The 14,548-nt window shown below is 40.0% G+C and overlaps 1 protein-coding gene across 1 annotated transcript in view; it reads right to left on the reverse strand.

Moving 5' to 3' along the window:
• psip1a (PC4 and SFRS1 interacting protein 1a) overlaps positions 1 to 13,468 on the reverse strand; it is a 31,609-nt gene extending 18,141 nt beyond the window's left edge. The window contains exons 1-4 of the mRNA XM_048527576.2: positions 13,108 to 13,468; positions 10,329 to 10,405; positions 8,761 to 8,899; positions 890 to 1,024 (exon numbers count right to left, since the gene is read on the reverse strand). Coding sequence (XP_048383533.1) covers positions 890 to 1,024; positions 8,761 to 8,899; positions 10,329 to 10,405; positions 13,108 to 13,179 — 423 coding nt within the window. The 5' untranslated portion in view covers positions 13,180 to 13,468. The remainder of the gene's footprint in view (positions 1 to 889; positions 1,025 to 8,760; positions 8,900 to 10,328; positions 10,406 to 13,107) is intronic.
• Positions 13,469 to 14,548: the final 1,080 nt, after the last annotated feature.

Consider the following 14,548-nt stretch of genomic DNA (forward strand, 5'->3'; position numbering starts at 1 on the left):
TTTATAATATATCGATTTAAAATGACAAAAGCAAATAAATTATGCCACATCTCCAAAGATGATAGGTTGGGTCCCAGCTGGTTTACTCTATCCAATTCTGGTTAGTACAGAATAGGAAAATGTTAATAATTTATTGAGATGTTGGAGAAGTTTACCAGAATATTATTGAAGATTCATAACTTCAGTCACAAGGTGAAACTAAACCTGGGGTTGCTCCCTGAAGCCAGAAATGGAGGAAAAATTTAATTGAGACTTTGCAAAGAGTAAATAAATTGTTTGAAATAGTACAAAAGGTAAGTAACTACAGGGCACAGATTTACAGTTGTCAGCAATAAGTGACTTGAGAGGCCTGTAAGAACGGCAAGGGTGGTTAAGACAGATTCAATAGTAATGTTCAAGGTTAAATTGAATAAATTGTTCAAGGGGAAATATTTGCAGCTCGACAAGGCAGCAGTATTAAGTCCTCTATGCTGTATTATCCTATGGTACTATGTTTTCTCCATCCTTTCAAAGTACTAAGTAATATTGGTCATACAATGAATATGCTTCCATGACCTTTTTCCTATTGACACTCCCTACTTCTGAAAATCTTATTTGGCTTGGGGTCAATTTTGTCTGATAATACTCCTTGAAGGACCTTGGAATGCTTAATTATATTAAAAGCATGATATAAACCAAAGCATTCGGATGGATGCTAGAAGTGAAAACATTGAAGATTACAGTGGGCTAGGTCTGTGATGCATGTATAGAAATACAGCTGAGAGTATGCGTTAACCAGGCGAAAGGTAGCAAAAAAACAGAAACCTAAACATTTACTGGTTTCTTTCATTCATGTTAGTAAGTAAGGCTGTTGCATAGAATGATCATGTGAAGATTACATATTACTTACATCATCGCTATGCTTGTCAAACTCTGGTGAACTTGCAGCATCAGACTCCTCTTTACCCAGATTTGATACACCTGTTTCCTTCCCCTCTTCAGCATCTTTATCAGTTGACAACTTGCGAGCTCGTTTATTAGAACCCTATGATATCCAAATATTGTAAATGGTTAATGCACATTGCAGAACAGTTTCAATCACCACCTACCTCATGCCATTGAATGTTATTTACTAGTAGGCATTGACAGATGCTGCTGAATTGTGCACCGATGTTGGACCCCTGTCAATGAACAGATTCTCAAAGATGAAGACGAATGTAAAGTTTTAATTTCAATGTGCTGTGTTAACAAAGAAAAACAGCATTTTGGGGGGTGTGTGTGTGTGTGTGTGTGTGTGTGTGTGTGTGTGTGTGTGTGTGTGTGTGTGTGTGTGTGTGTGTGTGTGTGTGTGTGTGTGTGTGTGTGTGTGTGTGTTTAAGGAAGGAGACAGTGGGGTGGGGAGATAAACCAGTAAGCTACCTGTCCAAGCTCACATTAAGATCAGCCATTTGGGAGAAAGTGCTTGACATTTTACAAGAGGAAGCATGCTTAAAAGAACAAGAATATGGTGAAGGGATAAATAATTTTTATACATTTTAATATAAGTCACATTGCAGGTAAATATATTTACCCAAGCTTAATACACAAAAATACTAGATTATTGCTCAGAATGTATCCATTATACGTACCTATACACTTGCGCAATTGAAGGTAATGTAGGCTTTGAAGTCAGGTATTACTCAACCGACAATAAATTAATTCTATTCTATCACACCTGCTGCTGCCTTTGCATTTAATTTTCAAGATAGTAATTTAAATTACTCCAGTACAGAAGTCAGGCTCAATGGTTCATTAATTCTTAACTACAATTTAGCACAGTTGCAAAGTATTATGGAAGGTAAGAGAAAGAAATTAAGGGAATATAATAAGATTTAATTCAGCTTGCATCACACGTACACAAATGCACAAACACAGCAGATAAGGTTGGCAGTTACAAATAGGCAATGGAAATGATGTTATAATGATAATGAAGACCTGTTTCAAGAAAAGGGCAAGTCTGATTAGTAAATGTTCCTGGATGTACAGTTCACATAGATTATACAGACCTCCAAAATGCTTTCAATAAGAGTCTCATCAACAAAGTTAAGAGCCCATGAAATAAAATGGGAAAGCAGTAAGGTTATGGAACTGGTTGAGAGACAGCGAGAGAGGTCGGCAGGATTGTTGGTTTGTTTGCCGAGCTGGGAGGTAGATTTGCAGACTTTTCGTCACCATACCAGGTAACATCGTCAGTGCACCTCTGATAAAGCATTGTTGGTCTGAGATGCTGAGAGTCAACCCAGAACTCCATCAACAAAGATGTGGAAATAGACCCAATATACCAACCACTACAAAAAGCAGAACCGGAAGTGAAGCCAATCACATGTAACCGGACCACGTGAATAACAAGCGGGACAAACCAACAGCGCTTCATAACAGGCTCATTGATGTTACCTAGTACGGTGATGAAATGTCCGCAATCCAACCAACCACCTCGGCGAACAAATCAACAACCCCATCCACAACCTGAGCTACAAGTCATCTCAAAAACTTTAGAATAGTTGCTTTGTTGGACATTAGGAAAGATTTTCCCAGGGTTCAAAGGTAGCACACCAGCTTTTTTTGATATACATTAATAACGTAACTTAGGGTATAAGGCACAATTTTTAAATTTGCAGATGACCAAAAGCAAGAGAAGAAGCAATATATAATAAAGGGTACAATTCTAAAGGAGCTGAAGGAGCAAAGGGGTGAATGAGCAAACATCATTGAAGATACTAAGGTGAGTTATTTCATAAAGTACACAAGGTCCAGGGCTTAATGAAATGGGGCATAGAGAAAAGAATGCAACACGGTTTCGAGGAACCTGAACACTGATTCAGCCTCAACTGGAATACTGCATTTGGTTTTGGTTGCTGCACTTTAGGAAGGATACAAAGGCATTACAGAGTTAGCTGCAAAAGATTTAGAAGGGTGTTTCAAGCAACAGAAACTTCAACTACCTGGAGCTGATTTGCTATGAAAAGGAGACCTCACAGAAATGTTCAAAATTTTGACAGCTCTAGACAATTAGAAAGGGAGAAACTAATCCCACCAGAGGACAGTCAAAAACCAGAGGGCACAGATTTAAGAAACGAAGCAACAATGACTTAAAGGAGAAATATTCTTATGCAGTTGAGTTGTTAAGATCTAGAATGCAATGCTTGAGAGGGTGGTAGAGTCACTTTCAAACAAGGACTTCAAGAGAGAACGGGACAATATCTGAAAATAAAAGAAATTGCAAAAGTATGAGGAAAACTAAGCGAACTGCCACTAGGTGAACTGCTCTTGCAAAGATCTGATGCAGACAATCCACTTAAAGCTTCCTCTGGTGGTAAACATTTTCACAGAATCCTTACAAATGCCATTTGGACGATGGTGCAGACGTAGAGGCCATTCGGCCCATCAACTCTGCATCAATCTTTGAACAGCATCCCACCCAGGCCTACTCATCCATCCTAACCTTGTAACTGCATTAACCATGGCTGGTCCACCTAGCCTACACACTCCTGGATGCTACAGGTCAATTTTAGCACGGTCATCCACCTAATCTCCAAGTCTTTGGGCTGTGTAACTGGAGCACCCAGCACACACAGGGAGAACATGGAAACTTCACACAGTCGCCCAAGGCTGAGACTGAACCTGGATCTCTGGAGCTGTGAGGCTGCAGCGGTCACCACTGTACCACCAAACTGCCCACCCGTTTTATGGACGCAAGATATCCAAGGAGGAAAACGTGTGGCAGTATGAAGAAAAATATTTTGGCTCATGAGACAAATGTCCTTGACAGATTACTGATAAACCTATTTGGTTAGACATAAGAAACAACAGAGATATCTTTATAGTCCTGGGTGTATTTGATAAGCCAAAGGTAATGGGAAAGAAAAAAAGAGGAAATTTATCGTGATACTTATAGAGAGAGATAATGGGGATTAAATTATTCCAGTTTGTATGAGAATAAATAAGGTAAAACACAGAGGTAGAGGAGTTCTGAAGACCATACTGAAAAGTATTCTTGTCTAGTACTTTTCAGGCTGAAAGAGGAAGTAGTCATTTTGGCTCTGGTATGCAGGTTGACAACAGAAAAGTAGAATGAGGATTCCAGAGTTAAAACACTTACTTGGAGGCAAGCCAATTTCAGTGGACTGTAAATGGATCTGACCTGGATAAACTGAAATCAAAGACTGTCAGTGGGGAAACTGTGATGGTAAAACAGATTGCCGTGGACACAGTTAGGTCCATTCTGATAAGGTGCGAAGCCAGGAGAGAAAGGTCCTTAGATGATGACAGAATAGAAATAAGATGATGAAGTAGGAAGAAAAGATGTAAGATAAAGATATCAGTTGTTTGATAATAAGTAAGGACACAATAATATAAGCTGAATACAGAAGGTGAAAAAAGAAAACAGCAGGAAAGAAAGGCAAGAGTATAGCAACAGCCTGGCAGCCAACATAAAAAGAGAACCCAATTCACTTAATGTGGGCACTGCTGCCTGGTCCAGCAGTTATTGCACATCCCTAGTTGTCCTTGAGGTGATGACAGGGTGCTATCTTCTTGACTTGTGCAGTACATGTAGGTACTGCAGACCTATTAAGCCATTAGAAGGGGAATTCCAGGACTTTGACTCGACAACACTGAAGGAACAGTGATACATTTCCAAGTCAGAATGGTGAGCGGCTCAGAAGAGAACATACCTGAGAACGCAAACCACCTACACTTGTTGAATTTTTGCACTGCATCTTATAGATGGTGTACACTGCTACGACTGAACATTGGGATGTGGTGCCAATCAAGCCGGCTACTTTGTCCTGGATGGTGTCAAGCTTCTTCAGTTGCTGGTGCTGCACTCATTGAAACAAGTAGGGAACATTCTATTACACTCCTGTCCTACATCTTGTAGATGACAGACCAGCGTTGGGGAAGACCCACTGCAGGATTCCTAACATTTAACAGGGTCTTGCAGCCATTTTATTTAAATATCTGGTCCAGTCCAGTTTCCAGTCAATGGTAACCTCTAGGATATTGATAGTGGCAATTTCAATAATGCAATGCCACTGAATGTCAAGGGAAAATGGTTAGATTCTGTCTTGTTGGAGATGGCCATTGCCTGGCATTTAAACAGTGCGAGCATTACTTGCCATTTTCTTCCCAAACCTGGATATTGTCCAGGTCTTTCAGCATTTGTACATGGGCTGCTTCAGTATCTGATGAATCACATGTGTTACTGGGCATTGCATAATCATAGAAGAACATCCCCACTCCTGACCTGAAAGCCAAGTTGGCTGAAGTGAACTGGCAAATTAGATTAAGGAAGAGGTTAAAAAAAAGCAACATCGAATACTTAAAGGAATAATTTAGAATACGCAGAACAGATGAGAAGAAAAATTCTAAGGGAATAACCCACATTCCACGGTCAACCAAGAAGGTTAAAATAGTATCGAATTTCAAGAAAAAGTACATACAGAATTTTTTTTTATTAACCAGGGGACCAATAGTGTGCCAGTTGATCAAATAATCAACAAGTCCACATAATAAATGTAAAAATATACACTCAATAATAGAAATGTAATGCAGGGGGTATAAACATCACTGTTTTACTTTATTTATAGCATAAATCACAAATAATAATGCAATTTTTGCCTTAAATAAAATTCCCTAGTGAAGGCCTTCTCACTTGCACCCTTAACTGACCACTAGGACATTGTGGCAGATTGCAGTATTTGAGGGGAAACTGACTCGAAACTGAATCGACTGTTGATATTTTGTGTGGCCAATCAATTGAACAAGTTTATTTCTACTGAGGTAAAGAAATTAAAAAGCTATTATAGTTAGACAGAATAATACTTTGCAACATCCTAGGTGTTATCACTGGCCAGAAACTGAACTGCACGATCCATTTAAATACAGTACTTAATATGTATAATATTTGCCAGTTTAGAGAGTGCTGGTCGTAAGGTGCCAGTCAAAACAAAACAAAATTTGCTGTAATTGCACAAAGGGTGCATGGCAAACAAAAAGATTTGACAGAATAATAAAATCAGCAAGGAATGACAAAGATTAATAAGGAAGAAATAAACGGTACGACAAAGCTAGTTAAAAATAGAAAAACAGATAGTGAGCGTTAACACTTTTTAAATTATTTATAAAGTGAGTACTAATCATAAAAAGTGAGTCTGGAGAAATAGTAACAGAAAATAAGAGACTAGCAGAAGCATGGAACATTCATGTTGCATTAGGTTTCACTGTACAGGATACAAAGAACATCCTAGAAATAGCAGTAAATTTGGAAATGGGGCGGAGGAGCTCAGGAAAATTCTTGCCACCAGAGAATTGGTCCTAAATAAAATGTTTGCACTTCAGACTGACAAGTATTGATGAATTTCATCCTAGGGTCTTAAAAAACATAGCAAGTGAGGTAGTTGATGTCATGAGTTTTAATTATCCAAAACACCCGAGATTCAGGGAAGCTGCCATTAGATCAGAGGATAGTGAAGCTAACAAGTTTATTCAAAATGTAAGGCGTGCACAAAGCAGGACACAACAGGCCAGTTAACTTATTTCACAGGGAAAATATTAGAAGTTATAGGATGGCGCAAAAATAGATGGGAAGGCTTCAGACGGATATAGAAAGACTAAGCAAGTGAACAAAAATTTGACATATGAAATATAATGTGAGGATGTGCACTTTAGCAGAAGCAACAGAGGAGTTAAACATTACTTAAATGGTGAATATGCTTCAGCTTTCTGCAGTCTGAAATATTTGGGAGTCCTCATGCATGAGTCATACAAAGGTAGTATTCCAGTTCAGCAGGTAATAAAGAAGGCAAACTGAATATTAGCCTTTATTATTTTTGTACTCCATTTCCTTTGAAATAAAGTCCTGGCAAAACAATACAAAACAGTAGTTAGATCACACCTGGAATAGTGAACAGTTTTGGTCCCTAAGCAAAGCTAGACTGGCACTGGAAACAGTCCAGAGGTGGTTTACTGGGTTGATCCCAGATATAAGGGGTTGTCTTATGTGAACACTGGCCCGTATTCACTGGCGTTTGAGTGTACATTCAGTGGAGTTTAGAAGAACAAGAGACGACCTTACAGAAACACACTACATTCTTTGGGGTCTTGACATAGGCAGAGAGGTTGTTGCTCCACGTGGGACAGTCTAGAACCAGAGCAGATAATCTCGGAAGAAAAAGTCATCCAGTTAAGAGAAAGACGATGAGTAATTCGTTCTCTCAGTTGGCAGTGAATCTGTGAAATTCTTTACTTCAGAAGTTGTGGAGGCTGGGTCATTAAAATATTGAAGGCTGAGGTAACAATTTTAATTAGTAAGGGAATCAAGAGTTTTGGGGAAGACAGGCAAGTGGAGTTTAGGATTTTCTAATCAGTCATTGCTCTCACTCAATTGTGATCAGACTCAGTGGGGCTGAATAGCATACCTTTTCTCCTACATGGTCTGGCACTTACACAATTTCAGACAATTTGACAAAGTCAATATGGTTTTATGAAATGTTTAACCAATCTACTGGAGCTCTTTAAGGAAGTTAACTGTCGTGAATAATGGGGAACAGGTGAATGTATTGTACTTAAGTTTCCCAAAAGCCCTTAACAAATTGCCTCATTTAAATTTATTGTAATAAGTAAAAGCTCAGAGAGTAAGGCTGGCATACTGGCACAGACAGAAGATTCGCTGGCAAACATGAAGCAAACAGTCAACACAAATTAGTCTTTTTCTGGCCGGGAAGATTTAACAAGTGGTATGCCACAAGGATCAGTGCTGGGACCTCAGCTGTTTATTACTTATACAAATGACTTGGATGAAGGCTCCAACGGCATAGTTGCCAAATTTTCTGATGATATAAGATACAAGGAGGCTACAAACAAAAAACAGTAGATTTTTGAGTGTGTGCAAAATTATCTTGTAAGTTGTGCATAATATAGGAAAAGGCGAGCTTGTCCATTTTGGCAGGAAGAATAAAAGAAACTTACCTAAATGGAGAGAGATTGCAGAGTTGAGATGTAAAAGACCTGCATGTCTTATTGCAGGAATTACAAAAGGCAATATGCAGGTACAGCAAGTCATTATGAAAGCAAACAGAATACTATCAATTGCTACAACGGGAAGCGAGTACAAAAATAAGAAGACCATGCTTCAATAATAGAGGGCATTGGTGAGAGACCACATGTGAAGTCATGTACAGAACTGATCCCCTTGTTAACGGAAGAATGTAAATGCAAAGGAAGCAATTCAGCGAACATCTGCTAGACTAGCATCTGGAACTGGCAGGGCATCTTATGAGAACCAGCGGGACAGAGTAGTTCTTGCTGGAGTTTAGAAAGGGAGGAGCTTGACTGAAGCGCAAGATCATCAGGGGTCTTAACATGGCAGATGTGGAGAGGACGTTTACTCTTATGCAAAGATCTGGAGGTGGGATAGGTGGTCATGGTGGTGGGGCTGCTTCAAAGATGGGATACCCTTTTAAAATAGATGAGACAAGTTTTTTTCCCCCCCTCTCAAAGAGTCCCAAGTCTTTGGAACTCTCTTCCTAAGAAAAGGCTAGAACCAGTCTTTGACTATACTTAAGGCAGAGGCAGATGGGTTTTTGTTAAGTGAGAGGGCAAAAGGTCAGTAGGGAAAACATCAGGTCAACTCCTTGTTCCTTTGACAGACTGAGTTGGCCAATCATTCTGAATTTTCTTATACAACTCAAATGGAATATCTATTACTTGCTTTTATATTTTATAACAATTGCTAAAACTCACTTGTTGACCAAGAAATTTAACCGTTGGGTTATTTTCAACTTCCCACAGTCCCTCGTTGAAACCTTTTCTCTTGTTGGGCTTCCCATATTTTTCCTTGTTTTCTTCATATGGATATATGTCTCGTGGGCCCAAATAGGCACTGAAAAGATTTTGAAAAGTTAAGCATGCTTAGTTTCAACAATCTTTAGGTCAGAGACACATCCTTCTACAAGTACCCATGGTTCAAGCACTGAGCCACAGTTCTGTAACTGCAAACTAGCTTTATACGGATATAAAGCTGCACAACAAGAAATTCATAAATGTTCCAGAATTGTACGCAAGTAGTACATTCCCACATACGCATCCTATGACTATTCTTGTTTTAAAAGATAGTTAGGAGTCACCAGTGACTCAGCAGTAGCATTCTCACTTCAGAATCAGGAAGTGGTTTGTTCAAGCTCCTGACGACTGAAATTGCATTCTCTTTTGGACAATGCATTAATTCAAGGTCATGTGGCCCTCTCAGGTGAGCATGAAAGATCCAGCACTGCTATTCAAAGAATACCATGGGGTTTCTACCACCTTAACCATTACCTTTCCTGATCATTCTTACATTAGTTGAGCCAGTTTCCTGACAGTAACACAGCTTAACAGTATTTTGTTAGCTGTAAAGAAATTGTGATGTCTGAAATGCACTATATTAATGTTTTAAATCTTTCTTTCTTTACCACCTCATTTGGAATTGGAGTACAAGTGTTTCTCACAATAGTCTTGGCTAACTTTTATTAAATGTTACAACAACTTCCAATATGACCATTAGCAGAAAAATCTCATTGACTAAGGTTTTGGAGTAGATTTGTAGCTCGGGTTCTGGCTGTTGAGGTTGGTTGGCTCGCCGAGCTGGTTTGTTGTTCCGCAGACGTTTCGTTACCGTGCTGGGTAACAATCTCAGTGCAGCCTCTGATGAAGTGTCGGTGTGTTTTCCTGCCCGGTTTTTAAACCAGTTTAAAAATCAGGTGGAAAAATACACCAACGCTTCATCAGAGGCTGCACTGAGATTGTTACCCAGCACGGTAACGAAACGTCTGCGGAACAACAAACCAGCTCGGCGAGCCAACCGACCTCGATCTCATTAACTATTCAGTAATAAATACTTCCACTAAGACTTTAACAAACTAAACAAAGTTACTCAGGGGACAGAGCAGCATGTGTAAAAATGATCTATCTTGGAGAAAAACAGATAAAGAACCTACATTTATATTAGCATCTTTCATAATATCAACAAGTTCGCACGAAGGGTCAGAGAGAACTTCAGTCTGATGTCTCAACTGAGAGACAGCACAAACAGGTGAAGTATCATCCTCAGTTATGTACTTAAATCTCGTGTTATCATAATGCTGTTACTTGAGCAAAGGTTGAAATGAAGCATTTGGTTTTGGAAAACACCAAGCCTAACAATAAAGATACATCCATGTGGGATACAACGTGATTCATTTCCCTCTTAAATCCATATGTTGCTGTGAATTCTGCCCTGAACAGCAAAAATTTCAAAACCATTTCTATAAAGAACTTCAAAAGTCACTACTTACGTCTCATGAGTTCCAAAGAAGAAAATGGGATATTTATTTGTTGAAGACTTTACTGCTCCATCAGCAAAATCATCAATCTGAAGAAACAAAAGGCATTTTCCTTAAACATCACATCATTTTATCACGAACTGTTACTTGAAAGTTTGATGCAACTCAAAAAGTGCTTTATCCATGAGCACTTAAAGGAAAAGAAACAAAATATCTATTCAAGAGTATACAGATCAGATATTTCTGAACTGATCATGAGTTTTTCAGTCCCAATTCCAACTGGACGTTTATGGAATAAGTTCCCCCGCAAATCAATACTCAAAAGCTCCTGAGCTCAATGCTATTAACCTCCAAGAAGTAAATGGCACAAAAGAAGTACTGTAACTGTTAATTTAGCAAAACAGAACAGAAGGCTATCAAGTGGTGCCAGAGAGAAGTATTCCATTTTTGCTGTAAGGTCAAAGTCCAAAATGAGTAAAACAAGAAAAGAAAGACTTTTTTTCCAGGAAATGTACAAACCAACAAGGTCATTGTTTATTGTCAATCCTTAGTTGCAATTAGGAAGGTATTGTTGGGCCTCAGTCTTGAACTGGTATAATACATGTAACAAAGGTAGGGAGTTCCAGGTGTTTCACCTAGTGGCCATGAAGGAATGGCAATGCATGTCCAAGCTTAGAAGATGTGGCCTTGAGATGATGGTATACCAAGCAAACACTGCCCTTACCTTTTTAGATGGTGGATGCCTCAAGTTTAGGAGGCATCATCAAAATGTGGGCGTAGTAGCTGCATTCCACCTGAGGTCATAATTCAAAGCAAATCCAAGCTCATACAATGTTAGTTTCTTATGTTTACTGGTTTTAAGGGTCATATCATGAGATAACCAAACTCAGTTAAACTTACCAACATGCAGTATAAATAAAAATAACTGAAATAAAAAGGTACATAATATAGTCAGACCTCTTGGTAGTGAATTACAAACTCTTGCATTCTCAGTAGCTCAACCTGATGTAACAATTGTTACGCTGGTGCAGTTAGGCAGCACTGATGGTTCTTCATGGGCAAGAACAGAATCATTACTCTCAAATATTTTTTAAACCCAGCAAATCCAGGGGCAGTAGCAGAATAAACCAGGGCGCATTTAGAGTATTTTTTTGCAGGAGGACATGTCTCTGGGACTTTACTAAGTCTGTAAAGTTAGTACACAATTTCTAAAGTCTGCAGTGATCAGCAAGTCCTCTAATTCAGTATACTTTGGTCCAGTAAGATTACACAGTAAATAGTACGTGGTGAAGTAATGTTACTATTGGAAATGCACAACAGAAGTCATCATTTTCGGGATTACGGAATGCAACTGAAAATTCTCACATCTGCCCACTGAAAGATTTCACCTCGAGTACATCCTAATCTTTTCAATCAATACTGTAAAAATTACTTAATGAACCCATAATATTTGATCTCCCCTTGTTTCCTCAATTCCTAATATGTTACACTGCAGTACATCTGTGCTCCCTGGTCCAGTACAATCCATCATTAGGGATTATTTACCAGTACTTTTGTATGTGATGCCACCTGCCAAATATTTTTGTGTGGAATCAAAACAACACTACTGTGTCCAGTTCTCGTTGCCCTGTGGTAGGAAGTATACTATTAAACTGAACAGGGTTTAGAAAAGACTTTACTAGGATGTTGCAGGAATGGAGAGTTTGAGTTACAAGGAGAGGCTGGGACATTTTCCACTCTAATGTAGGAGGTTGCAGGATGACCTTACAGAAATGTATAAAATCATGAGGGATACAGATAAGGTGAATGGCAAGTGTCTTTTCCCCTAGAGTGGGGGAATTTCAAGACCAGGAGCATATTTTTAACGTAAGAGGAGAAAGATTTTTAAAAAGTGGCAACTTTTTTTTTACACACACTTACTCATGGTGTGTGGAATGAATTTCCAGAGGAAGTAGTGGATGCATCATAATGTTTAAAAAATAACTGGACAAGAGCATGGATAAGGACTGTTTGGAGGGATACGGGCCAAGTGGAGGCAAACGGGACTGGTTTAGTTTGGGATTATGGTCGGCATGAACTGGTTGGACCGAAGTGTCTCTTTCCGTGCTGTATGATTATGTTGCACACCAGCTGTAGTACCACAAATGTAACATATTTCACAGAAACAGCACTGATTATCTTAATACAAGTGGGGCAAGAAAAGATGAATCAAAAGACGGATACAGTAACCTCGATGTTCTAAAGTAACAGCGTACAGGAAGTATACAAAAGGAACGTTAGACAAAGAATGGTTTATTAGATTAATAAGTAATATTGCTTTTGCAGTGTCTTCTAAATTTCTTGGGATACACAAGTGACCTCTGGTTTAAGCAAATGAAAACAACAATTTCAACATTTAATTTTTAAACCTGTAGTACAGCAAGTTCGCTGGACTCCACGTGCCAACCGAGATTTTCACGTATTCTAGCACCCCGCCTCCCTCCTTGTACCGTGACATTCTACAAGCGTGTTACTGGGCTGAGTAAGATACATGCACTGTAAAACAGTCTTTAAAAAGTCTTCAACTCTCCCAAATAGTCACTTGTTCTTTCTTTTCCCCGGAAAGGTTTGTTTTTGACCATGCATCAGACAGCTCATACAAAAGACTGGTTTATAAACCCGACCATTCGGCTTTTATTTCTTTTGCAAAAAAAAATTGGTTTTGAACAGTGCAATGCTACAATGACAAACACACAGGCCGCCCAGGACTTGCATTTCGTCTGCATCCCACATGCATGCATGCACCACTCACCCTGGCGGGCCAGTGAGGGTAACCCTTCATCTTGGCGAAAATCAACTCCCCGGCTTTATACTCGCGAGTCATGGCCTCTTCGGGATGGTGGGAAGGGTGTAAAAGGAAAAGGATTGGGAGTTCACGCCGCCAACCTGCACGGGTGCAGCGAAAGGCCTCGGCCGCTTCTTGTTATTGTTGTTGGTGGTGCTGCTGCTGCTGCCGCCTTTGCTTCTTTTTTCCTCGCTGGCGGCGCTGATGAAGCGCGTGCTCTTCCCGGGGACGTTCTACTCGCGTGCGGTTCCGGAGCGCGTGCCCGCCCCTGGGAACCTGCAGCCGGCTGCAGAGCGCGTTCCAACGGCCGGCGGACGTCCGCGCGCTCGCTCTCTTTCTCTCTCTCTCCCGCGCTGTCCGCGGAGCGACTGCACCATGGACGAAGAAGCTGCAGGGGACCCCTGTCGCTCACTTCGGCTTTCCAAATCGGCGCGTTTCTCTGAGGAAAGATATGCCAGATCAAACGCGGGTTTAACGTGCCTACGTTTGGAAGATAAAAAGGATGAGTAAGTGCTTGAAAAGGTCTTCGCAAGACGATTCATTTATGTGTCTGCCGCTCCCACTTTCTGACATGGTATTCCCATCAATGGCCATTTAAAAAATGTAGCTCTTGTCTTGGGACTTCTACATGAGGTGGACTGTATTTCTTGGGATAATTACCGATTGGGAAGACAATTTAGCCTATGTCATTGATCAACCAGAAAGATTGAGTGCTGCAGCACCAGATCTTTTCAAACTACATCCATGAAGTTTCTGCCCCAAGCTCAATACTCATTAGACAAGCTCTTTCCTAAATCTGTTTCGCCCTACATTTCAAGAAAAAAACTGATATTAAACCCAGTTACCATTTACCAGTTTTGTCCTGCGACCCCTTGAGTTATTAGAAGGGACGATTAAATCTAAATGCAGTGCAATTCTGGAACAAGAACAAAGTTGCTGGAAAAGCTCAAGGTGACCGCGAGCACGAGGGGGCATAGCTTTAAATTGAGGGGTGAAAGATATAGGACAGATGTCAGAGGTAGTTTCTTTACTCAGAGTAGTAAGGGAATGGAACGCTTTGCCTGTAACGGTAGTAGATTCACCAACTTTAGGTACATTTAAGTCGTCATTGGACAAGCATATGGATGTACATGGAATAGTGTAGGTTAGATGGGCTTGAGATCGGTACGACAGGTCGGCACAACATCGAGGGCCGAAGGGCCTGTACTGTGCTGTAATGTTCTAGGTTCTAGGTCTGGCAGCATCTGTGGAGGGGAAAACAGAGTTAACATTTCAGGTCCAGTGACCCTTCCTCAGAAATGCAATTCTGCATGTTTTGAGTTATTGTCGTATGGAGAAATCAAACTGCCAGCTTTTCTGGAAAAAATAAGAGTCCCATGGCAGTATTGGACAATAAAAAGTGTGTGGG

This window comes from Stegostoma tigrinum, chromosome 3, assembly GCF_030684315.1.
Source record: "Stegostoma tigrinum isolate sSteTig4 chromosome 3, sSteTig4.hap1, whole genome shotgun sequence".
Classification (NCBI taxonomy): Eukaryota; Metazoa; Chordata; class Chondrichthyes; order Orectolobiformes; family Stegostomatidae; genus Stegostoma; species Stegostoma tigrinum.